Source organism: Natrix helvetica (assembly GCF_964273705.1).
Source record: "Natrix helvetica genome assembly, chromosome: 2".
NCBI classification, from domain to species: Eukaryota; Metazoa; Chordata; class Lepidosauria; order Squamata; family Natricidae; genus Natrix; species Natrix helvetica.
In genome coordinates, this window is record NC_138552.1 from 109,794,026 (window position 1) to 109,819,792 (window position 25,767).

The 25,767-nt window shown below is 38.9% G+C and overlaps 1 protein-coding gene across 1 annotated transcript; it reads right to left on the bottom strand.

The window, feature by feature from the left end:
- Positions 1-1,533: 1,533 nt before the first annotated feature.
- ACRBP (acrosin binding protein) lies at positions 1,534-24,434 on the bottom strand (the record flags this gene model as incomplete). The annotated part of the gene is made up of 9 exons (XM_081941519.1): positions 1,534-2,027; positions 5,635-5,721; positions 5,808-5,972; positions 6,077-6,256; positions 6,501-6,633; positions 12,665-13,131; positions 18,473-18,567; positions 22,630-22,842; positions 24,389-24,434. The coding sequence occupies 9 exons, from the start codon at positions 24,432-24,434 to the stop codon at positions 1,914-1,916; spliced, it is 1,500 nt and encodes a 499-aa protein (XP_081797645.1). The 3' UTR covers positions 1,534-1,913.
- Positions 24,435-25,767: the final 1,333 nt, after the last annotated feature.

Consider the following 25,767-nt stretch of genomic DNA (forward strand, 5'->3'; position numbering starts at 1 on the left):
CATCCTTCCAAGGTGAGTAAAATGAGGACCTGGATTGTTGGGGGCAATATGCTTATTCTGTAAACCGCTTAGAGAGGTCTGTAAAGCAGTATATAAGTCTAAGTGCTATTGCTATTGCTATCTACTAAGCCTTCCATTTATTCTCACATATTTTATTTCCATCTTAGATTATTCCTATCACATCCAAATTCAATTCTCCAATCTTTATTTTTAATTTTGTTCACTTTACTAAAAGTGCTTGTTCAACTATTTTAATCCCCTTTCACAGAAAGAAAAGTCTACCAAAATTCCAAAATGTGATTTGGAACATACTATATGTAACATATGTTGGGGACATTTCAAACCAAAAGTGTCTGTTCGTGGGATTATGCAACACCTGAGAAAGGGCAGTCCACGCAAACTGAGAAAAAGTGCCTCACAGTAAATCAGAACAGAACAAAATAACAGAGTTGGAAGGGACCTTGGAGGTCTTCTAGTCCCACCCCCTGCCAAAGTAGGAGGCCCTATATCATTCTGGACAAATGGCTATCCAGTTTCTTATTAAAAACTTCCAGTGAGGTTTTTATGAAGGCAAGCCATTTCACTGATTAATTCTTCTCACTGTCAGGAAATTTCTCCTTAGTTCTATGTTGGATTTTTCTTTGGTAGGCTTCCATCTGTTACTTCTTGTCGGCCCTGAGGTGTATTGGAGAATAGGTTGTCTCCCTCTTCTTTGTGACAGCCTCTCAAATATTGGAAGACTGCTATCTTTTCATTAAACTAGACATACCAACTGTTTTTCATATGTTTTATCCTCCAGTCCCCTAATCATTTTCGTTGCTCTTCTCTGCAGTGTTTCTAGAGTCTCAACATCTTTTGGGTATCATGGTGATCAGAAATGGATGCAATATTCCAAGTGTTTCAAATTCTGAGATGTGCTGTCATACAATTTCATTACCCATTAGATAATTTTTCATCTTAATTTTTTTGTAATTATTTTCTTACATATATTTTATCATCTGTAACTTCTTTCACATTACCATTCCACCAAACCCTTTTTTTTTTAAATCATAGGTTTTTTTTACACACTTCTAAGACACTTTGTAACATAATTCTTTTTCCTCTGTTTCAACTAGTTTCACATTTTTCCTTATGTCCTCATTTTGTTTATTCTGCTGGTAGGTTATCTTCTAGTACTTTTCACCAAGTATCTTGTACTTACTTTCATGAAAACTTTCACTGTAGTTTTTAAAACTTTTCTTTCATGTACATTTAAGTCACCTAACGCAATCCTGTTCTTCTAGGACACATTCCTTCTGAATAATAGACAGTGCTACCAAATTCATCTCTAGTACTTTCATTATCACTATTTGCAGGAATATAATGTGCATCAATGATCAATAAACACATTTTTTTCATTTACCCATGCCAATTTAAATAATATCAATTCGTACAGTCAGGCCTCCATTTTATTCCTTTTATTTATAATTAATTCTGTATCTTCACTTCCCTCCATAAGTTCAAATCACAGTCATGCAGATCTGTTATGTACTCCTTCTTTCTCTTACAGATACATATTTCTTAATTTCACTTCATTTGTCAGTTCATCTTTTTATCATTTATCCTTCTTATTATCCAAGTTTCAATCTTCCATTTGCTCTAACCCTCACCCAACCAGGAAGATTTGGTAAAAAAAACCATTGTTGAGAAACATTAGCAGGACAAAATGTATGCGGTGGATTTAGTAGGAGGAGCTTCCAGAGTGAAATAAAAAGGTACCACTGTAGTACTTAAATATAGAGACTATATATTTAAACATCTTAAATTGAGAGTTGTAAAACAGTGGCTATTTATATATGCATATATGTTTGTGCATAAGTCTCTTTTGGCCCTTTCCCTTTAAAAAAAAAAACTACTTCATTCTGTTATTTCATTCACCCTTCTGTAAAATTCAAGAATTTCTGGCTCCAGAGCAGCACTTCAACCTCTCCTTCCTCCCTGCTTAGCTCATGATACATCTGATATTTTAGGCAGCCAATCCGCAATACCTGAGAGTGGAGATAGAAAGAATTTAGGGGGAAAAAAGAGTTAGCGATGAATTCATCTGTCCTGAAAAATCGCTATATCTTCAAAGTGGTACTATCCCTGGAGGTACTAAACAATCTATAATGGCTCCGTCAAGATGAACAAGATGGGGACACAAAAAAGGGCAGTCTCAGAAACTGGAAATTCTGATTTAAAAAAAAAAAGAGCTGGGAAAAAATGCCATTGAGGACCACCGTAAATGATTGACTGGAAATAACTTTCAGAAAGCCTAAAAGGCTTAGCAGTGAATAAAAGAAAAATTGCTGTGTTGTTCTGTACTTCTTTCCCTGTTTTAAAAGAAAAGGGTCTTCCCTTTATTTTGGCCACAGGTACATTAGGAATTTGGAGATATATTCTCAGCCTTATTGCAAAATCATAGGTCTGACAATGAATAAAAAGTCCTGTTTTCCAAAAGGCAAATTTTAAAATATAAAAACAAGTAATTTTGCCAAAAACATACTGCAGCTTAGTTTGTACTTCATACTAAATCCAAATTGTTAAACAAGTTACCAGGAATAATACACTGAGCTAAGTTATTAACTGTAACTCCCAAGCCCCAATTCCTGAGTTGCCTAAGAAGCTGTGCCCAAATCAGAGAAACTACATTGAAGTTTAGTATAATGTTTGAACCTAACCACTGATTATGAGAAATATTATAAATGCCCAGAAGGTAACTTAACACATTTCTCTTTAAAATGCTGCTTTTGTAAAAGGGCTGACTGCAGCTATTCAGGTACACATACATATAATCTATTCTACACCCTTTCAAAAAGGGAAGGAAGAGGGGAGAGGAGGAGAGGAAAGAAAATAAAGAAACAAACTAGGGGAAATGAATACATTACATATACAAAACATGAGCATTATAGGCAAACTACCCAATCCAGGCATTCCTGGAAAAAAAGCAGATGGTAGAGACGAATTTTTGTTTTGCAATATCCCAACTATCCAGTTTTCAAACACTTACAGCTGCATTGGGGGCAGAAGGACAGGCAAGCCTTATTGAAGATGTTCAAATACGGTATATTTGGTGCCTATATCATGTTAGAGATATAGACTACGAAGAAGATTTTGTTTTGAGTGAGTCAGACCCATGGGTCGCCTAAAGGTCTTGGATGGGAACTGGAGAGCCTGAGTCTGTTTGTGCCAACCAGTAATATTTAAATAGAAGAAATTTCCTATTGGAAGAAGAACAGCTACTAAAAAATATTTGAAAATCAAGTTATAATGTGTGTGTGTGTGTGTTTGTGTGTGTGTGTGTATTACATATTAATATACCGTGTATACGGTATATTACTTACAAGGCAGTCAAGAAAAAAATGGATTTTCTTCCAAAAGCCTATTGCATTCTTTATGCTTATGTGAATCTTACAAGGATTAGTTTTAACTTAGTAGAAGTCCAAACTGACCCATTTTATTTTTTATATATTTATTGATTCTCAAATACCCTCTTATTGTTTTCACATTATTAAGTCTGGAACTAATTTGGGTGGTTTTCATGCTTAAATCCAAGAAAAGTTTTTCAACCAACATGGCATTTTAAACAACTGCACTCCTGCTTTTCTTGCTTGACATTTACATTAGTACCTTGGTACTTGTCATTAATTGGTTCCGGGAGATGCATGAGTACCAAAAACAATATGTACCAAACAAATTTTTCCCATAAAATATAGTGAGTCACAAGGCAGTGGACACTGACAAGTTCTACCTTGTGTATTGAGTACTAAACAAACTATGAGTATTAAAACAAAATTTTCACCTCAAAATGCTTTGAGTACGAAATTTGATGAGTTTCAAAGCAGTTAAGTACTAAGGTGCCTCTCTATTTTGCCTAAATATCAGCCTTTCCTATATGGAACACTATCAGATATTGGAGATCGGAGCTATTGCATCTTCAAACATCATCATCCCTATTCTTTTTTTTCAACACAGCAAATTTCTGGATTACTTACAAGTTCTACAATAGTGCTCCAAATGAAACCCCCTCCTGCTTTTACACTATCTTAATCTGACTTTATGATGCCAGGACTTGCTGGCTTGTATATTTGATTTCATTTATGTGTGTTTCATTTCTTGAATGTAGTGTATATTTTTAATTACCATGCAACGTTTTACTTTTTCCATTGGTGCACCACTCTGGAAAAGACTTTAAAGTCATACATTATGTAAAGACCTGGCTCTCTGGAAAAAGGCTCTAATGCTGGAAAATGTGGAAGGAAAGAAGACAATCAACTCTAAGGTGGATAGACTCAGTTAAGTAATGATGGCACTGTTGGAATACCTAAAAGACCAGGTGTGGGATAGCTAATCATCAGAAAATATGTATGGTTGCTAGTAGTAAAAATGATTTGATGGCACGTAATCTATCAAAATTATATCTCAAGTTAGGTATAAAAAACCTTTTTCTATATTCTACAGACATATAGAAAGACAGAATAGGGCAAAATAGGCTTAAAGTGAAAATCCATTTTAATGTTAATGAAACTCAATTCCAACTGTAGGAAGTTAGCACCCACACCTCTCCTAGAAAAAGGAAATATGTTAGGAAATATTAAAAGGGCAGAATATTTCCCCTAAAAGGGAGGCAGAAACTCACCACCACCCCTTTGTCGATGGGCCATTAAGGTCTGAGCCTATCTATTCTACATAACAAAGATCTGCCTCCTTCAGGCAGAGCCATAATAGGAATCCCAAAGCCCTTTCATTACATCATCATCCAGCAAGGCTCAACCAAGCTTGGGACTCAGGACAGCTTACAGAGTTGCCCCTGCCTGGTCCAATGGGAATCTGACAACCAATAAGAATTCAAGCTCAAATTCAAAAGCCCAGAGAGGGCATAAAATCAAGGGACTTTCAGCATCTCTTCCCTTTCCCCCCAGGACCATGTGGTCCTGTCCGCTATCAATAAAACCTATTTCCAAGCAACTTCCATGAATCCAGTGTCTTTTTCCCCACTTGAAACTGAATCCAGATGGACATTTCTTCCAACACAACTTAAACTATTAACTGTACCCAAATCAGCAAATATGGAGTATCAGTGATGGCTGAAGAAAGGACCACATGAGTTCATTGGGAAAATTACAAGTGACAGTTGCTCATTTGTCTTGAATGAACTAATGAAGTTTCATATAGAGTTATTTTGGCTGTTAAAAGGAAAGCAATAATTAAGTCTATCCACCCGGAGGGAAAATAACTCATTATAAATAATTTCTATTCTACTTTAGTTCCTAGTTAACAAGCAATAAATATTTTATCCATTTAAGAGTAGGGGAAAGAAAGTACCTAGCATTAAAAGAAAGTTATAAAGATCAGGGAGTTTTGCTAAATTGTAATTGTTTTGTTGAATAGGATACTTTTCAAAGACAGTGATTTTCAGCTTTTTATAACCTATAAAAGTGAAAAGGGGCCATCTTTCTTTCTTCTTCTTCTAAACGTGGCTATTAAAAAACATTCCACAGGAAAGGTAAATGACAATGCAGAAATCGCCTAAGGTTTTTATTAGAAATGAGAAAGCTGTCTTCCTTTAGAAAGGCTTACTGATGGCCTATGGGATAAAAAGATGGAAGTCCTCACCTTCTTGTTTTGGATGGTGTATTCCATGCACTGATTGCTCTTGAATGCACAATAAGTTGGATGTTGAACTCCTGTTGAGTCACAAATCTAAGAAGAATGAAATGAGACAGAAGTGGGAAACATGAGAGGAACAAACAACCAAGTGCTAAAAATGCTCTTTCGTGAATGCCCACCTTGTTTGGGAAATCTCCTCCATGAAAGAAAGAATATTCTGACTGCAGCCAAAGAGCCACACGATAATCGTCACAGCCATGAGCAGCCAAGCGGCCACACCAGTACTCTGCCCGCATGCCACCGTAACTTTCAAATCCATAAAATTCTTGCAGGTTTGGTGAACTCTAATGATAAGAGTGGGAAAATAGCGGATTGGCTACTTGGAAATATAGCTATAGGAAAAGAGGCAAGATTCTCCAATATCTTATCAACCTAACCCTTAATTTACCTCGAGGCTCATAGCCCGATGCTGAGCCAGAATCCCAGGGTTAATGTAGTTTGTGAAGACGCCTTCACTACAGTGGGTGCGTTTCAGATTAAAGGCCCCTTGACACTGCTCTGTTTTTAGGGAGCAGAATGCACATTCAGCACACAGATCTGCATGATGCCGGCCAAGGTTATCGCACACCTAGTGACCAGGGAACAAGATCAAAACAAAGCTCAATTCTGGCAATAATCTTTAGGCCTTACTTCCCTAAATATGTGGCAAATCATGGATGGGGTGAATTAGTCAGGAAACTCCCCAAATACCCGTATATTCTAACAACATGAATGTTGTGGCATAAGGCTTATAGTGGATGCTGGAAATGTCTTCCAAGTGCTGAATTCTACTGGAGGGAAGATAACCTTAGGTAATCAGCAGTCAATCTTACCAAATCCTCAGAGCCAAAGACTTTTCTTTCTATTTCTTTCCAGGCCCTGCTAATAGCTGAGGATATGCAAATGTCCTGAAGAACTGCATAGCAGAGAATCACCAGAGCTTCATCCTTGTCAATAGCTAAAAGACTGGTATAGCGAAAGAGAAAGAAGCAAGACAATGGAGGAATAATAAGAAAGACTCTTTTAATTTTATTGCTCTCTCTCTCTCTCCCCACCTGCCCATCCTATTGGGCAACTGTAATGCCTACTGTTTCAGGGAATAGTGCCTGTTTGATGTGGGGCTAGGAATAAAACTGGGTCTTAAGACAAAAGTGCATTCACTAAAGTGGCACCTTATTCTCCCATCCCCACCTCTCACCTCTCACTAAATTGTTCTTATTTGAGAAAGCTTGTAGGACTAACAAATCTGGGGTACAAACACCCAAGACTACCCGTAGATGACACCAGTGAATGCTGCAGCCTGTTTCTAAAGTTGTTGAAATTCATTTTTTTCCTCATTAATCTGCACTCAGTAACCCATAATGACAAAGTGAAAACAGAATTTTAGAAATGTCTGTAAATTAATTAAAAAGAAAAACCTGAAATATCACATTGGCCTAAGTATTCAGACCCTTTGCAACAACACCTGCAATTTAGCTCAGGTGCCTCCCATTTCTCTTGATCACTGCTGCCATGTTTCTACACCTTGACCTGTGGTAAATTAAATTGATTGGACATGATTTGGAAAGAAGGCACAGACCTCTCTACAGAAGGCCTCATAGCTGACAGTGCATTCTGTAGCAGAGCAAAAGACATGAGGTCAAAGGAACTGCCTGTAAAGCCCAGAAACAGGCATCTGTGCAAGGCACAGATCTGGGGAAAGCTACAATAAAATTTCTGCTGCACTGAAGATTCCTAAGAGCACAGTGGCCTCCATAATTCTCAAATGGAAGAGGTTTGACACAATCAGGACTCTTCCAAAAACCGGTTGCCTGGTCAAACTGAGCAATTGGGGGGAGAAGCGCCTTAATAAGAGAGATGACCAAGAACCCAATGGTCACTCTGACTGAGCTCCTGTGTGGAGATGGGACAGAGTTCCAGAAGGACAACCATCACTGCAGCCTTCCACTGATTTGAGCTTTATGGCAGAGTGGCTAGACGGAAGCTTCTCCTCAGTGCAAAACACACGAAAGTCTGCTTGGGGTTTGCAAAAAAGTACCTGAAGGATTCTCAGGTGAGGAACAAGATTATCTGGTCTGATTAAACCAAGATTGAACTGTTTGATCTCAGTTCTAAACATTATGTCTGGAGGAAACCATGCACCTCTCATCATCTGACCAATATCACCCCAACAGTGAAGCGTGAAGTGAAGGTGGTGGTAGCATCATATTGTGGGGGTGTTTTTCAGCAGCAGGGACACGAGACTGGTCAGGATGGAGGGAAAGCTGAATAGAGCAAAGTACAGGAATACCCTTAATTAAAACCTGTTCCTCAGTGCTCAGGACCTCAGACTGAGCCAATGGTTCACTTCCCAACATGACAATGATCCTAAGCACACAGCCATGACAACACAGGACTGGCTTAGGGACATCTCTGTGAATGTCCTAGAGTGGCTCAGCCAAAGGTGTAACTTGAACCCTATTGAACATCTCTGGAGGGTCCTGAAAGTAGCCGTCCACCGATGGTCGCCATCCAACCTGACTGAGCTTGAGAGGATTTGCAAGGAAGAATGGCAGAAAATTCCCCAATCTAGGTGTCCAAAGATTGTCGCATCACACTCCAAAAGACTCGAGGCTATAAATGCTGCCAAAGTTGCTTCAGCAAAGTACTGAGTGAAGGGTCTGACTACTTATGCCAATGTGATATTTCAGTTTTTTATTTTTAATAAATTATAGACATTCTAAAATTCTGTTCTCACTTTGTCATTATGGGGCATTGAGTATAGATTAATGAGAAAAAATGAATTTCAACAACTGTAGAATCAGGCTGCAGCATAACAAAATTGACAAAAGTGAAGAGGGTCTGAATACTTTCTGAGTGCACTGTAAATAGTTACCCAAAAGGGCTTCATCCAGTGTCCCACCAGAACAATGGATTTTCCCCCCTTTCCTCACCACCATTGGTGCTCCCTTGTTTTCCCCAGTGGGTATCCAATCTTTAGAATAGCTAAGTGTGTGTGGAGAGGGGGTTGTAAAAATAGAATTATCTTTGTAATACTGCTCAAATATAATCTAGAGAAACTCAATAACAAAGGCACAATTATCAGTGGATTAATAATCATTTTTTTCCTTTTCATTCACAGAAATGTAATAAATGAATATATATAAATAAATACATTTATTTCTGCTGCATTTCGGGCAAAGGTCTAAGAAGAAATGGTTATAGTGAATTCATTGAAGCAAGGACAATAACTTACATGATTTAGGTTACGCCTCTACCTCAAACTCTAAACATTTATCCAGATGTAAAGAAGACCTTATAGATACCATTGTCAAAGATGCCCATGATCTTCTTGCTCTATGCCTTCATATGCACACCAGTGTTATTGATACTTCATGCATGGGATACAGCCAAATCCTATATGAAAGAACACTGAGAGCGCCCTGATTATTGGCTAAAAGAGCCAAATGCCCATTCAAGTGTGAACATTGAAAACATTGAGAAAGTTATATAATTGTTTTTGTCAAACTACTAAATGTAGTCTTTGACTTAGACCCATTTGCTTAGTGACCATTCAAAGTTACCACGGCACTGAAGAGAGTGACTTCCAACTATTCCTCACACTTACGACCCCCCCATAGCATCCCCATGATCACATGATCAAAATTTGGGTGCTTGATAACTGGCATCTATTTACAATGGTTGCCGCATCCCTTGGTCATGTGATTACCGGTTGTTGACCTTCCCAGCCAGTTTCTGTGGCTGTATACTCTCCTGGAGAATGCCTGCCCTCCTGGGTTCTTTGCGCATCCCACATTTTAAATTCAGTGGTTTTTTTTTTGTGGTATTAATATGCTTTCATCCATGAACAGGTTTGCCTTAACCCAGGTGTGTCAAACTTGCGGGCCGTGGGCCGGATGCATCACACGCAGGCCACGCCCATCCCAGGTCTACGAAGGGGAAAAACATCATGAAACGTCAACAATGTCTGTCTTATTAAATTGGAGTTTTAAGGATAACTTTGCCTTGGACAATGATTTAATTCTGCATGATATTTGGAACGCTGACATTAACGTGGTGAGTTTGACACCTGTGCTGTAACCTATTGCCCTTCTAAAGTTGGCTTGAGATGCTATCATTTGAGTTTATGGACAAGATCCAAGTTAAATGCATTGTCTTGGTCATGCTTATATACTAGCATTTTAATTCTGGGGGGGAGGGATTAAATAAGAGTTGTAGTAGTATTGTAGAATTAAGAATGGAGTGAATTGGATGAATAAAATATGTAGCAGTATTAGAGGATATACCCAATAAACTGTGAACTGCATAGAACTCTGAAGGCCATGGTAGCTGGCAACACTATTTGCTTTGCAAAGTAGTTCTTCACACCTCATACATAGCAATGTCAAATCTTCATGACACTTGCAACACCCACATTTTTTTTACTTTATATTATCCTCCCTGTGTCTAGAAAGGCTTTGATATGTAGGTCAGTTCTTCTTCAGTTATGTTGATTAACTCAAAGATAAAGATAATGAACTCAGACTTTCCTACGTCTAGAAAAAGGAAGAGTTGCATAGTTACAATAACTTGAAAAAGTAATTTGCAGTCATCTGTGCCTCTGATAAGTTAATGCCCACGTGTTGTGATTTCTCTTTCAACAAGAGAGGCCCTCCTGATTCCAAAGATGACCCTTGTTATTATTTTGATGATTATTTTGATTAGTTTGAGACATGAGTGTTCCTGGCTTTGCTTGCCTGGGGATCATTGTACATTTTTGTTAATCTAATACAGGAACAGGCTTTGACCAACTGTTTTGGGTCAATTCTTTCAGGTGAGATTTCCCCCCACTATATCTTATGAAGAGGAGCTGTAAAAAGGACCCACTGGCAATGAGTGATAATGCTGGTACCACAGACCTTTTTCCATTCCAAGGTCCTCTTCATACCATAGAGGTGATTTTCGGCACATCATGGTTGTCATTCCTTAATTCAAAGGTGACAAACCTTAGGTAGCCAGTGGTCACACTTAGTCTTTGGCTAGCATCAGACACTTGGACAGAACTAAAAGTTACTTCATTCTTTCAAACTGGCCAAGTTTATTTTATGGCTTCAATTGTAGCTTTACCGTAAAATTGCATAGTTGGGAGTCAGAGTTTGAAGGCCATAAGAAGGCCATAAAAAGGTGCTTTGCGTGGACCTGGTGCATCAGGTCACTCTCCTCAAACCTACTCTTTTCAGAGTGAATAATAACTTAAGCATTTCTTCTTTTTGTAACTACTCCTTACCTGTTTGTCTAGATCAGGGTCACTCTTTCTAAAGTATTTCCCATAGCTTCCCACTCATATTTGAATCAACACAAAATAATGCCAGAATAAACTTTGCTGTTCAGAGTTGCTAATCTGTATTCTGCCTGTAGGGCACATGTTCTGTGGGTCAATGTCACGTGGTGTTTGCCTGATTTGCAACTGCCATTTGTTATGGCCAAAGTGATGACCTTTCTCACTTGGATTTGCTGCTGTCCCCCTTGAACAAGTCAGAAGCCAACAATCAGAGCATTGCCGTGGGAATAATGCTAGTCTGACTTTGGGTATATACCAGCGGTGGGTTCCTACTGGTTTGGCTGAACCAGTAGTGGTTTGGCGGCCTGGAACCGACAGCGACCCAGGCCTACCACGCCCCCAAACTGGTTTTCCTACAGTGCCACCATCTTGATTTTTGGTTCTGCACATGCGCAGAACAATTTTCATTGCACAAATTTACTTTGTTTTTATTTTTTAAAGTTCTGTGCATGCACAGACATGTTTATGAGGAAATGTGCATGTGCGCGCGAGCAAAGCCAGCTCACCCGCAAAAAATATTTGAGCGCACCAAACCAGCAGTAATGCAGGGAGCAACCCATCCCTGGTCTATGCCTAGACTTCACTAACTTGGTCTGTCTCCCCATTCTCCAACACCCCATGTACCAAACTATTTTTTTAAAAAAAATCATATAAATCTCCCGTGTAGATTGTTTTGGCAACGTTTCGGCGAGGTCTCACTCACCATCCTCAGGCTGGGGTTTTCGGCTTAAAGCGTGGTTGGAGCTGCCGTCTTTCTATAAATCTTGGTGGGTGTGTGTGGAGTGCTGGTGTTGTTTCAGTAAGTGGATTGATTGGCTATGTGGCTGTATCATGATTGGTAGATTGGTGCTGATTGGTGCTGGCTGTGTGTCCGTTATTGTTTTGTGTGGTAATGGCCTGGGTGGTGGGTGGGGCTCGTTTGTTGACCAGGGCTGGCAGACATCTGGAAACCAGCCCTGGTCAACAAACGAGCCCCACCCACCACCCAGGCCGTTACAACACAAAACAACAACAACCACACAGCCAGCACCAATCAGCGCCAATCTACCAATCATGATACAGCCACACAGCCAATCAATCCACTTATTGAAACAACGCCAGCACTCCACACACACACACACACACACACACACACATAAGATTTATAGAAAGACGGCAGCTCCAACCACGCTTTAAGCCGAAAACTCCAGCCTGAGGATGGCGAGTGAGACCTCACCGAAACGCTGCGAAGACAATCTCAATCTTACATGGAAAAAGACCCGAATACAACAAAACCAGCATATAGATAGATAGATAGATAGATAGATAGATAGATAGATAGATAGATAGATAGAGACCAAATGAGAAATGGCTTCAGAAAGGAGAGAGAGAGAGATGCTTCCATGATTGTACAGCTACTAGGCCTTGAAAAGAAATGAACTGACTAGCTCTTCTCTCACTTTGGAGAGAAGAGTAAATACAAGGAAACTGGCAATTAAGCAACCAAAGCTCAATTCCATATCCGATTATTCTTTCTATAAAGGCACTTTATAAAAATAGTGGAGCCATATCATATTAAGCAAAATATACATTTCAGCATATTGATAAAGCAGATTAGCACAAGCATGTCATTTCTCCTTCAAATGAAATAGCAGAGCTATATATATATATTGTTTCCAAGCTGGATTTGGCCATTACCTTCCCGAGATGTCTTTTTCACTATTCAGACCTAGATTTTTGTCTGTCATCTCTTTCATATTCTTTTCCTTCAGGTTCTTTTCCAATGACAATGCTTCACCAATCAGATGGTGGATGTCCTCAAAGAGATGCTGGTTTTTGACCTCTTCTGTGACTTCAGCATTTTTGAGAAATAAGGTGAACGCTTCAGGAGGAAAGGTGCTCATGTCGGCATGTAAACCAGTTGACCATTCAGGTAGCTTTGGGGCTTCCGGATTACTGTGTGAAACATGGAAATTTTTCTTCAGCATGGGCTCCTGTCCTGAGACTGCAAAGGAGTATTTCAAGATGGAGTCAATATTGGAGCGGAGGCGGTCTTCAAGAGTTGGTGGAGAAACCTCAGTAGGGGCTAAGGCATGTTTCTCTCTTAGGGCTGTAGGGAGAAAGTCAGACTCTTCAAGGAGTGGCAGCTTAGGACACAGGATCCGCTATCCAGGGAAAAAAACAGGGGGGAGGGAAGAATTGGGGAAATGTAACTGTAATATACACACAGAATCTCATTTCCACTCCTTCCCAGGACACAGATGTCTCCAACTCCTACAATATAGTCTACCTTTGATATTCTCTCCAATAAGGATGCCTAATTACATTATTTGTTGCTATTATTTCTCTTCACACACTATCATTGACCTAAAGCAACCTTTGTTGCTTCCAGCACCTGTCATTGGAAGTAGGCTTCCCGCATCTCATTGACCGAAAGGAAGGTGGCACACAAGGACAAAGGTATGTAACTTTGTACTTTTCTAAAAAGATCTAAATATTCCCTTGTTATATAAAGCAACCTATTCCTGTCATTAGGCTTCTTGAATTCCACACAGCCTTAAAGAGCATGAACAGCATATCTGTTTTTTCCTTAGCACAGCGGTCTTCAAACTTGGCAACTTTAAGACTCAAGCTCTGCTGGCTTGAGAATTCTGGGAGTTGAAGTTCACAAGTCTTAAAGTTGCCAAGTTTGGGGACCCTTGCATTAGCAGATGAACAAAGCCAGAAGAATTAGGAATGGGAAAGAGCTCTGAACTACATTAGAAAATAGAAGAAAGAATGAGGAAGAGCTGATCTCCATTTCCTTCAAAGAGATAAGCCAAAAATCTCTACTTGATTTGATATACTCTCTCCATCATCTTCACTCACAATTCATCAAATGGAATGCAATATGAGAAATTGCTGTGATTTAAACCCAACTTGAGGTTTTCAGAATTCAGGTGAATCCATATAGCTGGATTGTGCAACTTTAAGAGAATCAAAGCATGACTGTAGAATACCATGTTGATTGAAAGGGGACCTAGGCAAGAAAAAGAGCTGAGTAGTAGTGGGGCAAATACAAAATTTGACGTAAAATGTAATTTAAAAATAAAATTAATTAACATTAATTAACATAATGGGTACAATAAGCCCATTGTTTTCAACAACTTTCTCCCTCTCTTAGTTAGAAGAGGGACATAGATATTTCCAATACAGGGACTTTGGTCTTGGTTAATAATAACATGATGCTTGACCATTTTCAGATACATCTTCTATTTCTTTCAATTAATCCTATGTATTATTGGATGTAACTATCTGCCCTGGAAAACAAACTCAGTAAAAACCCTTCTCATCTGTCTCTAGAGCTTGGCAACATCTGTCTTTAAGATGAACCACATAAACTATGTCCTTTCTGCAAATCTGGCTAGTGGCAAATGTGACACCTCAGATGTAATTCCTAACACTCCTAGTAATTATCTTTCTGCCAGAATGAATGGAGCAGAATGGGATAACCAGGCCTTATACTAAAGCAATAATCAGTGAATACAAAAGCCTTTAAATCCCTTTTAAAGACCTCAGGTCTTTCATAGTGAGAAAGACAGCTGGTTCTTGAAAGCCTAGAACTTGGAGACTGTCACCCTGTAGTAGCCATAGAGAGGCAGATATATCGTAATTGGAAGAACATAAGAGGCAAATAGAATTGTAAAGAAAAGTAAGAGTAGTTAAATACTGGGGAAATTGTGATCAGGGAGCTTTGAATATTAGTACTAATAGTTTTCATAATCCCAAGAAAGCTATTTTTACCATAGATGCCATGATTACAATGAAAGCATTGAAGCTATGCTTATACTTGAATCTATACTTCATCTCAGTGTCATTTTCAAGAATACACCTTTCCATTCCCCTAGATAGTTTTTGCTCTCTCAACCCTTCACCTTCCGTTCCTTATCAGATTTTGCAGATAATAAGAAGACTAACGCAGGTTGAACTCCAGTTTCCGAATATTCTTAGCTAACCACAAAGAGTCACAGTAGTTGGAACAATACTGACTCATAACTGTCAAGAAATGTGTGAGGTGTGAATATTTAATTTGCCATGGGTTAAGACAGTTAGAAAAAAGAAATAGGACATTCAAGGGTTTTGACTCCATAGAGGATATGGGTAAAAGAAACAATTAGAAAGAGAAACTGTTGAGTGGAGAAGTGTAATCCACTCTAAGGGTTTTAAAAATAGAGAAGACACTGCTAAGGGGACAGGAGAAGATCCACTTAGTTCATTTCCTGTTGCCTCTGATTTCCCTCCTGCCAACCTATTTCCTACTTCATTTAACTATCACTGGATAGATAAGTCATGAATGAGATGTTTATTTCCAATTGTACTCATTCAGAAAGAACTTGAGGGTCTTTCCTTTTCCTGTTTCCTCTTCATCTTCCTTTTCCATCCTTTTCTTTGCCCTTTCTCTTCTGTAGCTACATATGATAATCAATCGCTGAGCTTCAAGCAGAGACAGCAGTGGATATCTTTATGGAAATGAGTCGGATTTTTAATAGAGAAACAAATGATTAATTCTGGTCTGGTTCTGAATATTTACTTTAAAAGAACAGCAACAGCATAATCTGGATGTATGGTGGGAGGCTATGGTTATGCTGAAAGAAAGCAGCGAGAGAGTGGAAGAATGAGAAATAGAATAAATAAAGTCAGGGGTACCTTCAGGATTGATCTAATAGAAGTATCTCTGTGATATCTCTGGTTATATTTGGTAAGGGCTGCCTGGGGAGGGCAACTAATGGTCCCATGTTCCTAGTGTGAGAAGACAAAAGGGAATTCTTAGATACTGAGTGAAACACTTAGAACCTCAAAGTATTGACTATGTTTCTTTAAAGCAGAGGTCTTCAAACTTGGCAACTTTAAGACTTGTGGACCTCAACTTCCAGAATTCTCCAACAGCTCGGCCTTAAGGAGTATGGCTCCAGAAAGAGAGTTTAGGTGGTTCTCGAAGGAGGCAAGTGCTTTGACATTGACCCACCCCATTATGTCAGGTAGTATTGCAAAGTCCTGGGTTATCTCCAAAGTACAACACAGACCGACTAAACACTATGTGAGTGGACAGAAAGTGGATAGCCTAGATTGGGCATAGACTTTAAATTGGGCTCTGGCTGGATTACTGGGAAGAGCCTTGAGGTGTAATAAGACATGAGCATAGAGGGGGGAAATATCTGAATGGTACTATTCTGGACTAAGATTAGAAGATGGAGAGAGGAATCAAACATCTGCCAGGAGACAATTGCAATAATCTTACTGTGAAGCAATGAAGGCATATACTAATCAAGCCACAATCTTTCCACCAGAAATGCCTAGATCCTACAAATACTCATCATATAAAATGTACTGCCCTGATGTGAGTCAAAAAGCCTAGTATGAACTCAGCTATGAGGCAGTCCTCAAGGACTTTGTTTAAAAAGGAAGCCATGGGGCAGAGCAGGACCTGGAGTACAAAGCGAGATCCAATGTGCATCTCAAGAACAAAAGACAAATACGGACTCTTGAACAAAAGAATCTGGAAGTCTACCTGTTTTAAAGAAGAGTTCACCAGGCAGAGGGACAGAAAAGAGGCAAAATAATAAGATAAAGGAAGGAGGGAATGGGCAGTAATACTATTAAGATTGTTGAATCTCTTTCCCCAAATAGGGATATATTTTACATGCAAAGGGAGGTGTTTCAAAAATCATAAATTCGTTACTATATTACATACATGCACACATCTATTACCTATTAGTATTTAGTATCTTTTTTACAGCATAGCATGCCCTTGAGTCAGGATGTTCAAATATTCCAAGTTTTCCTGATGAAACTTCAAGATGTTATGTTTCTTATATATTTTTAACAACTTATTTGTTTGACAGCAATATTTATAAACAAGAATATAGTTCTTTTTTTTAAAAAAAACCTGGTCTTTGCATTTGTTATTTATTAAATCCACCAATATAATTTACAGAGAACTAACTAAACTAACTGCTAGTGGCCTACTGGATTTCCCCCCCTAGACTTAATCTGCACCAACAATGATAAATCAATCTTTCCCGATGTTTTCTTAAAAGTATTTGAATTTCAACTCGGATTCTCAAATTCTCAGCAGTGGTCCTTCGAATTAGGTAATTATTACTGAATGTAAGTTGGTCCAAACTGGTAGGAGACACCCAGTTTGGAAAGGCGATTTAAGCCCTAAAATAGGCTTAATAGATTTTAAATAAAATAAATAAATCCTAGATAGAGAATTCTGGCCTATCACTTTGTATTAATGCCTTATCTAAAATGGCCCTGTCTCCTCAAAACAGAAAGTTGCCCCAAAAGAAAAAAAAAACTTCAATCATTGATTCTTTCAAGGTAAGAGCATAGTTAGAGGGTCTCTGGCTTTTTGAAGAAGAGGAAGGAAGAGGAGGAGGAGAAATTATTGTTCTCAGCCTAGTTCCACACTGAAGGCTGATTACTAAAACACTGTGTAGCAACCTGTATGGACAAATTCTGTTAAGTACACTTTTCATCCCAGTTTGTTTTAGACATTTTTTTTGCTTGTCTTTGTGACTATTTGCCACTTGCATTTTTAGTTGATGCCCTCTGAGTGCTTACTTAGCTCAACTCTTCTTTTGGAACTGATTATGCTTTTGGATGGATCATTAGGCAATAATGGTCCTTATGAGAAAATAAGTTATGAGGTGATGTGATGATATATGGGAATGCCCTTGGGAGCAGGGGGAAAAGAATGGGAAGCACTTTCAGAAGGGATCTTCCAGGGACTAAAAGGAGAGGAGAAATACTTTCAGTCTTGTAAGATTGATGTTAGTCCTTCATGTTAGTCAGACATGAAGCACAACCAAGAGAATCACCACTATCTTTATTGTAAGGTTACATTAAATAGAATCCTGCAAGACTGAAAATATTTCTCCTTTTCTTTCTTTTTATAACTGGAAAACTGGGGAGAGACTCTTCTGATACACTTACCAACTTTTTCCCCATCTGCAAACTGAGCTGCCTCTTATCAGATGGTTGCCTAGGTTGCTGGTCTCTCTCCTGTCTCCCAAGGTCTTTCCAACATACCATCATGGACAGTGACGTGCGGTGAGGTTTATGGCTGGTGAGGCTGGTGACGTCATCAGGAAGGCGGGGAATGGGACGTGTGCTTGAGGCTGAGGCTGCCTCAGCCTCCAGCACACGTGATCCCATTCCCCGCCTTCCTGAGCATGCTCCTCCGGCTCGCGCTCTGCAGTCCTCGAAAGCAACTGGGGAACGACGAGAACCTTCCTGCCTCTGCTGGACTTTGCGCGCTCCTCGCGACTGCAATAGACGTCCAGAAGTGGCAGGGGCTGTTGGGCTGGAAGCCCAAACCCCATTACCCACAAAAGCCGCTTCTGGACGTATATTACAGTCGCGAGGAAATCTCATCCCTGTACTCTCTTAATTTTAGCCAAGTCACTATCTACTAAGGGATTGACCCCTGAAAATGGCTGTAAGATATGTTCTTGTTCTTACCTTTGTGTAGAACTTCTGGTTTAAGCATCGAAACTGTGCAAAAACACAAAAACTCTCAAAACTTGGGCTTTGGGGAAGTTCAGCACAGATAGGACCTGGAAGCAGAAGGTGGAAGAGAACAGCTATGTTCGTTAACATCAATGGGCAGTGAAAGTTTAATCTATCCAATACGTTCTGAAGGAGAAAACCTCATAATTTGTTCCTTAACCCAGTTAGAAGTGTCACAATATAAAATGTTCTAACATAGCATTTACATTTTATTTCCAAAATGCAAGGTTCTAAGAATGCCAACGTGCATTACAGCATTGTAGGCAAACAGCAACCTGAATTCCCAAGTAGGAAATTAAAAGAAAAATCAACAGATACATTTCAAAAATTAGTTAGGGTGCCTATGTAAAAGAATAAGCACAAGCTAATTTTATACAACACTTCCCCAGATCATCTTCTTGGTAGCAGCTCCATAGCCCTTCTTTGTCCTATATGGCAATATTTTGGCTTTGAATGTGACATTAAGAAAAGAATCACACTTCTGGAAGTGCTGCTGCTGTTGCTAGTACAAGTATGCAGAGATACATACATATACTGATTTCCAAGAAACCCCTCTCCCCATGCATAAAAATCTCCAGCTCTTTTATAGCACCTTCGCCTCTCCTTAGGGCCATTATATCTCAGCTAGTGTTAGGGATTCAGTTGGGTCAATGTTTGATCTAATGAAAGTAGTATCCACGAATAATATAAATTGATTAAAAAGTCTATCTATTTTACATTTGAGAAAAGAGTTCTATGCAGTTGGTCACAATGATCATCCTGACAAACTACTGGGAATGAGCTCTATGGAAGAGCTTTATAGCTCCTGCTGCCTTAAGAAAGTTCAAAACATTATCTTCCTCTTTCTTGTACCTTCGTGTCTTGGAACTGTGAATGAGAACTAACTTTTTACTTTTGGATTTGCCTGCCTCCTGGGACCGACAGCTGCGTGCTCCACTGATGCCATTCTCTTTGTAAAAGACTTATCATCTCTGAACGCAGACAAATGGGGCCCAAAAAACCTCCAACGGGCAAGTCATTCTCGGCTCCTCCCTCTGCCACCTCCAGTCCAAGCAATCAGCAGACGAAGATTACTTCATTGTTACAACAAGAAGGGGCTGGAGAGAGTTCAAAAGAACTATCTGTTAACCAAATGTTTCAGGAAATTATGAGGGGTCAAAATGAGCTGAAAAAAGAGGTGGCAGATCTTAAAGATGAACTCAGAGCTGTACAACAACATTTAACAGAAAATAAACAAAGAATTGGGGTTCTGGAGGAGGGCGCAGCTGGATTGGGGGAGGAGGTTAAGGCAGTCCAGAAGGGAAATTTAGAATTGGAAAATTTTATGACAAAAATAGAACTTGAAAGAATGTCCTTTTTTCTCAGATTCCAGAACCTACCAGAGACAGAAAATGAAGATCTTAAGGATATTATGAGTACAATTTTAGCAGAATATATTAAGAGAAATAAAGAACAGTTGTGGTAGGATATGGATCTGGTTTACAGGATTAATTCAGCATATGCTAGAACACATAATGTTCCAAGGGAGGTACATGTCAAGTTCATTAGGAGGACCACGAGGGATGAGGTGCTAGGGGCCCAAAGGGCGGGACCATTAAAATATAAAGATAAAGAAATCACCATTCTAAAGCAAGTTCCGAAAAAAAATAAGGGAAAAAATGAGGAAGTATTCCTCCTTATCAAAGAAATTGTACAATAAAGGAGTTTGGTTTAGATGGTTATTGCCAGAGGGAATGTTGATTTTTTGGGAGGAGGCTGAAGCCTTCATTAAAAAACATAGTTCCCTCCTAGAGGACGAAAATAGGGGAGGTGGTAAAAAAGGTAGTAAGGTGCAAGATATGAAGGAGGGGGGGTGTCGCTCCACCTGGGGACAGGGAGGAGGGAGCAATATCGAAAAGGCTCAGGTCACAAAAATAAATGTATTTGAAATACTATGATAATTGTTGATATACTAGAAAGTGACAAAGAAAGAGATGATTGAACATATGGATGATATAATGTAAAACAAGATTCTGTTTATGCTCATCTTTTATACGTTGTTTTTAACACTGTAAAAATTGTGAGATTTGGGGGGATTTCTACCACTAGCACGGGAACTGCCAAAACTTTCTTTGTACCCTTTTTCCTTTCCCTATAAATGTTCAAAAATCAATAAAATTCTTTTTTAAAAAAAAGAAAGTTCAAAACATTCTTAAAGATCCATCTCATCCTGGGCATCCTTTTTTTTTTAACTATTACCATCTGGCAGACGGTACAGGATAATAAAAACAAGGACAAATAGGCTGAAAAACAGCTTCTATCCCAGGGCAATAACCATATTGAATTCTACTGTATAGTGCAATATTAATGCAATATCAGAGGTTTTCAATTTAATTGTATAGAATGTGTGCTTGTGTTTTATTTTATAGTTACAATGTACACCGAAGATGGCATTTAATTTCGTTGTATGAGGTGCAATGACACTAAACTAAACTAAACTAAACTAGCACAGAGGCTAACTTTCCTTTGTATTGAACCTTTATTCTTCCCTATAGAACTGCAATTCCTAAGTGCTCTATTGAAAAGAAATGAATGTAAATCCAATTATATATAACCCACTGCCCGAATGCCCCCTCTACTGGCTCATTTGAGAAGTAAAACTAATTTCATTTCTAATGTGACGTTTCCTCAGCCCTTCTAGGCATCAAAGAAAACCGACTGCTTATTTCCTGATGCTGTTCGGCTGTCCATTTTTCATTGGGGAGCCTTCTTACTGTGTTTCCTGTTTCCCAGCATTATTGTTCAGCTTTAGCATTTAATTTCTGCCTGAAACTAGGGCAGATACAGCACCAGCAATCAATCTTCAGTATTTTCTTCCCCCAATTCCATAGAGGATTAGTGTTCACAAGGCTGTCTTCTCTGGCATTTATAACTGTCTTATTGTAGTTGATATTTGACTGTTACCACTCCATTTAGGAAAGCTATTGAATGAAGTTTAGTACTCGCACTGCCATGGTCACAATGATTCAGGATTTTGAACAGGTTTAATGCCCTCTTGTAACAAGCAATCACATCTGGGGCCTTTGCACTCTTTTAGCAACTCATCTCTTCCCTTGCTATCATCTTCTACCTTTAAAGAGGGGTTTTGTCTATAGACATATACATGCAAACAAATGCATAGTTAATGGGGAAAAGGGGGAGAGATACTGTTATTTTCTTTTCATGGAAAGACATCTTAATACTTGTTAATTCACAGCCTGATAGTGTCTTGGTAGGTGAAGAGTTCTAAGGTAAAGGTAAAGGTTCCCCTTGCACATATGTGCTAGTCGTTCCCTACTCTAGGGGGAGACGCTCATCTCCATTTCAAAGCCGAAGAGTCAGCGCTATCCAAAAACGTCTCCGTAGTCGTGTGGCGGCATGACTAAATGCCGAAGGCGCATGGAATACTGTTACCTTCTCACTTATTTTTCTACTTGCATTTTACATGCTTTTGAACTGCTAGGTTGGCAGAAACTGGGACAAGTAACGGGAGCTCACTCTGTTACGCGGTACTAGGGATTCGAACCGCCAACCTTTCTGATCGACAAGCTCAGCATAATAGCCACTGAGTCACCGTGTTCCTTACTGAAGAGAGTTCTAGGCCTGCATAAAATGCAAGCCCACAGATCACACTAAATTAGTTGACATGTCACTATATATTCTTTATCTACACAAAGATTTAGACTAGTCAATTATGGTAAAACTATGAATATCAGCTTAGATATCATAATGGTAAAGATAATGTCAAAGCTTTAGGTTTTCATTTTAAAATGAAAATAAATAAATAAAAGGATTAGCGTCTGTAAAGTCTCAGTATGTCTTCGATGTGGATACGTCACAACGAAAAGAGCAAAGAGGAAGGAATATTGACCAAATCAAATTTGTGTCCCATTCTGTGCAGAACTGGGGATAAAAATGGATCCATGTTTTCAAAAAGTGGAAGATTATTACTATAGCAAACACATAGGGTTACATTAAGAATTTTTAAATGACAGGTTATGAAAAATTAGCTATGTATGGGAAATCAAGTGCTACCAGCAACTCTCACCACAAAAGTGTGCTGGAAGAAATCTGAAGTGCGTACCACGTACCCTCTGGGATCTGGCCATGATTCTCAAACTGATCCAGCTCTATTATTTTAGGATCATGGCAACCTTTGTTACGGCGGATCTGACACACCAGGTTTGCCTTCCATGTGGGACTCAAGGAAGAGAAAAAGACCTTATATTCATCATCCGTGAGCGGGCTGCCTGGGTTTGAGGACAAGGAACTTTGGATTGCTGGTGTCAAAAAGATTGGGAATCCTGAAGGAAAACAGCACAAGAAAGGAAAAATATTAATTAGGTGAAAAAACAGGACAGAGCAATGCTACCTCAATTTTAATATCAATAAACTCTGAAGAGCATTGGCGTCAACTTCCAATATTTCAACAAAACTGATGAGCAGAAGGTCTACTGATACAACAATCTAACAAGCTGAGACTTCCAGTAACAAAAATTATTCTCCTCCCTCCAAACTATATCACTGAAATAAAAGTTTGGAGATCAAAATGGATTTATGACAAAACTTAGAATTTAAATAAATTCTGATACCCAAAGGTAAATTACCAGTCTAAGAAATGTTTAATTTTGGGTTTATATATGTATCAGGCTCTGAGAAATTGATCTTGGGATTCTGGTGAGAAGCAAAAGTTCCTAGGAGCCTGACATTTCCTTTAGAAGCAATCTTTCTAAATTTTAAAAGGCCTTGTACAGTGGAAAAGTTTAAGAGTAAGACATGTAAATTCTCTTATGTGCTCATTTTTCTTGAAGAAAATGGGGTGCATGCTGAATAAATGTGCAAAGAGTATTATTGTGCATTCGCATGTTACAATACTTGAAAATCCAAAACAAATTAAATCTGGTATTTTTTTAATGCAAATGGAATAGCATCACTTTTAGATTTCCTTGAAATAAAGAGATATCAGCTTCCCTAAGATATATTATTTTCTTCTCTTGAAGGCTTTTCTAGATTTAAATATAAGAGGGTCTGTTGTTCAAATATGATTGTAAAATGTGTGGATATTTTAAAGTCATTTAAAAGAATTTTTTCAATTTGTTTAAGGAGCATGCATTCTGATTTGATTCTTTGAAATCCCAAAATAGACAGGATACATTCAGTTAAAAGTGAAATATTTTTAAAAAACATTCTACCCCCTCTAAGTGCAATGCGAAGAAATAATGTTCTGCCATGTATAAAGCAAAAGCAAATGGGGAAATCTTTTCCTAATATGCACATACAAGACTTTAAGAGCAAAAGGAAGCATTGCCAGTTCAGATTTTATCTTCCCACGCCACATACTTCCCAGCTTTATCAGATGGCAATATTTAATCCAGGTAAGCAGACAAAGCCATTCTCCATAGTGTCCTGGCTGGAAAAAACTTCTCGAAACACAGGAAAAAAACATTGTCAGCAATGTTAATACATGTCAAATTAAAGCGGAAAGCTTATTTTTCACCAAAATGTGAAAGTTCAGTTTCCAAGCTTTTGGAGCATTAATTTTATTTATTTATTCTTCGCATTTCTAAACCGCCCCCTCTCCCAAAAAGGGACTCGGGGCATCTTTGCTATTATTAAGGACTTCACATTTCTAGGCTTTGTGATGGTCCAATATATGAGAAGAAATAGATCAATACTCAAAAGTCTCTGGGACTTTTGTTTCATTCCATATTGGCGAGAACTGTTGGCTAGAGACCATGGGGTAAAGTATAGAGAAGACTGGCAGGTAAAATGGCAGTTATGGATTAAACCAAATTTGATAGAAAAGTAGTTTGAATAGTTTCTCATCATACAGGTAAGTCAGCCACTCACCCACCAGAAAGGCCCATGGTGAGGTCCTGAACCTCAGGACTGGCATTTTGCTTCTTTCATCTTAGACTTCTCCACTTCTCACCAATACACCCCATTTCAAAGGCTAACAAGACCAGACACTTTTAGAATGAGAACACAATGACCTCACAGTTGAAGCTATTGCAGGAGAAACAAGAATCCTCTAGGTAGGTTAAAAATGCTGCTAGGAAATGGACCCTAAGGCATATCACGTGAAGTGTTAATACCACTTTATAATGCCTTGGTAAGGCCACACTTGGAATACTGCATTCAGTTCTGGTTGCCACGATGTAAAAAAGATGTGGAGACTCTAGAAAGAATGCAGAGAAGAGCAACAAATATGATTAGGGGACTGGAGACTAAAACATATGAAGAACAGTTGCAGGAACTGGGTATGTTTAGCTTGAGAAAGAAGGACTAGGGGAGACATGATAGCAGTGTTCCAATATCTCAGGGGTGCCACAAAGAAGAGGGAGTCAAACTATTCTCCAAGGCACCTGAGGGCAGAACAAGAAGCAATGGGTGGAAACTAATCAAGGAGAGAAGCAACTTAGAACTGAGGAGAAATTTCCTGACAGTTAGAACAATTAATCAGTGGAACAGCTTGCCTCCAGAAGTTGTAAAAGCCCCAACACTGGAAGTCTTTAAGAAGATGTTGGATAGCTATTTGTCTGAAACGGTATAGGGTTTCCTGCCTAGGCAGGGGGTTGGACTAGAAGACCTCCAAGGTCCCTTCCAACTCTACTATTGTATTGTATTGTATTGTATATAAGGAATAAACAGCAGTCACCATATTGTAAAGCAAGAGATTTTTCTGTTCCTGGCCTTTGGTTGCTGTTAAAAATCAGAATATGGTAGGCAGACAGACTGTAGATACAGCCTATTGAAAACTTTATTGTGAAATGAATGAAAATTCCACAAGATGCACTCTTGATTTATTTGAGAAAAACTTGTCTATTATGCCTCATGTTAATTGCAAAGGATACAATGCAATATTGATTTATCAGATATTAAGTTTTCCTAAATCAGCAGAATGAGGAAGTTGAAGGCAGAAAGCTCCAAAGTAGTACTGTAGAAAACACAATGTTTAAGACAATAGACTGAACCATTGTGAGTTTCATAGTTTACTGCAAGATAATCCAGTTCTGGAAGATTGTATTTTATTATATCTTCTGCTTACCTTTGGGAGGCACCTGGATTGAAATAGGAAACTGCATGTTCTAGTCCTGCTACAGGGTCAAATCCTACTCAGTGACCGTATGCCTATCACTCTCTTAGAAGTAAGGACAAGCCACTCTGGAGGGACCTGTCCTAGGCAGTTGCCAGAAATCAAGACTGACTTCTCCTATCCCAAAAGGTAT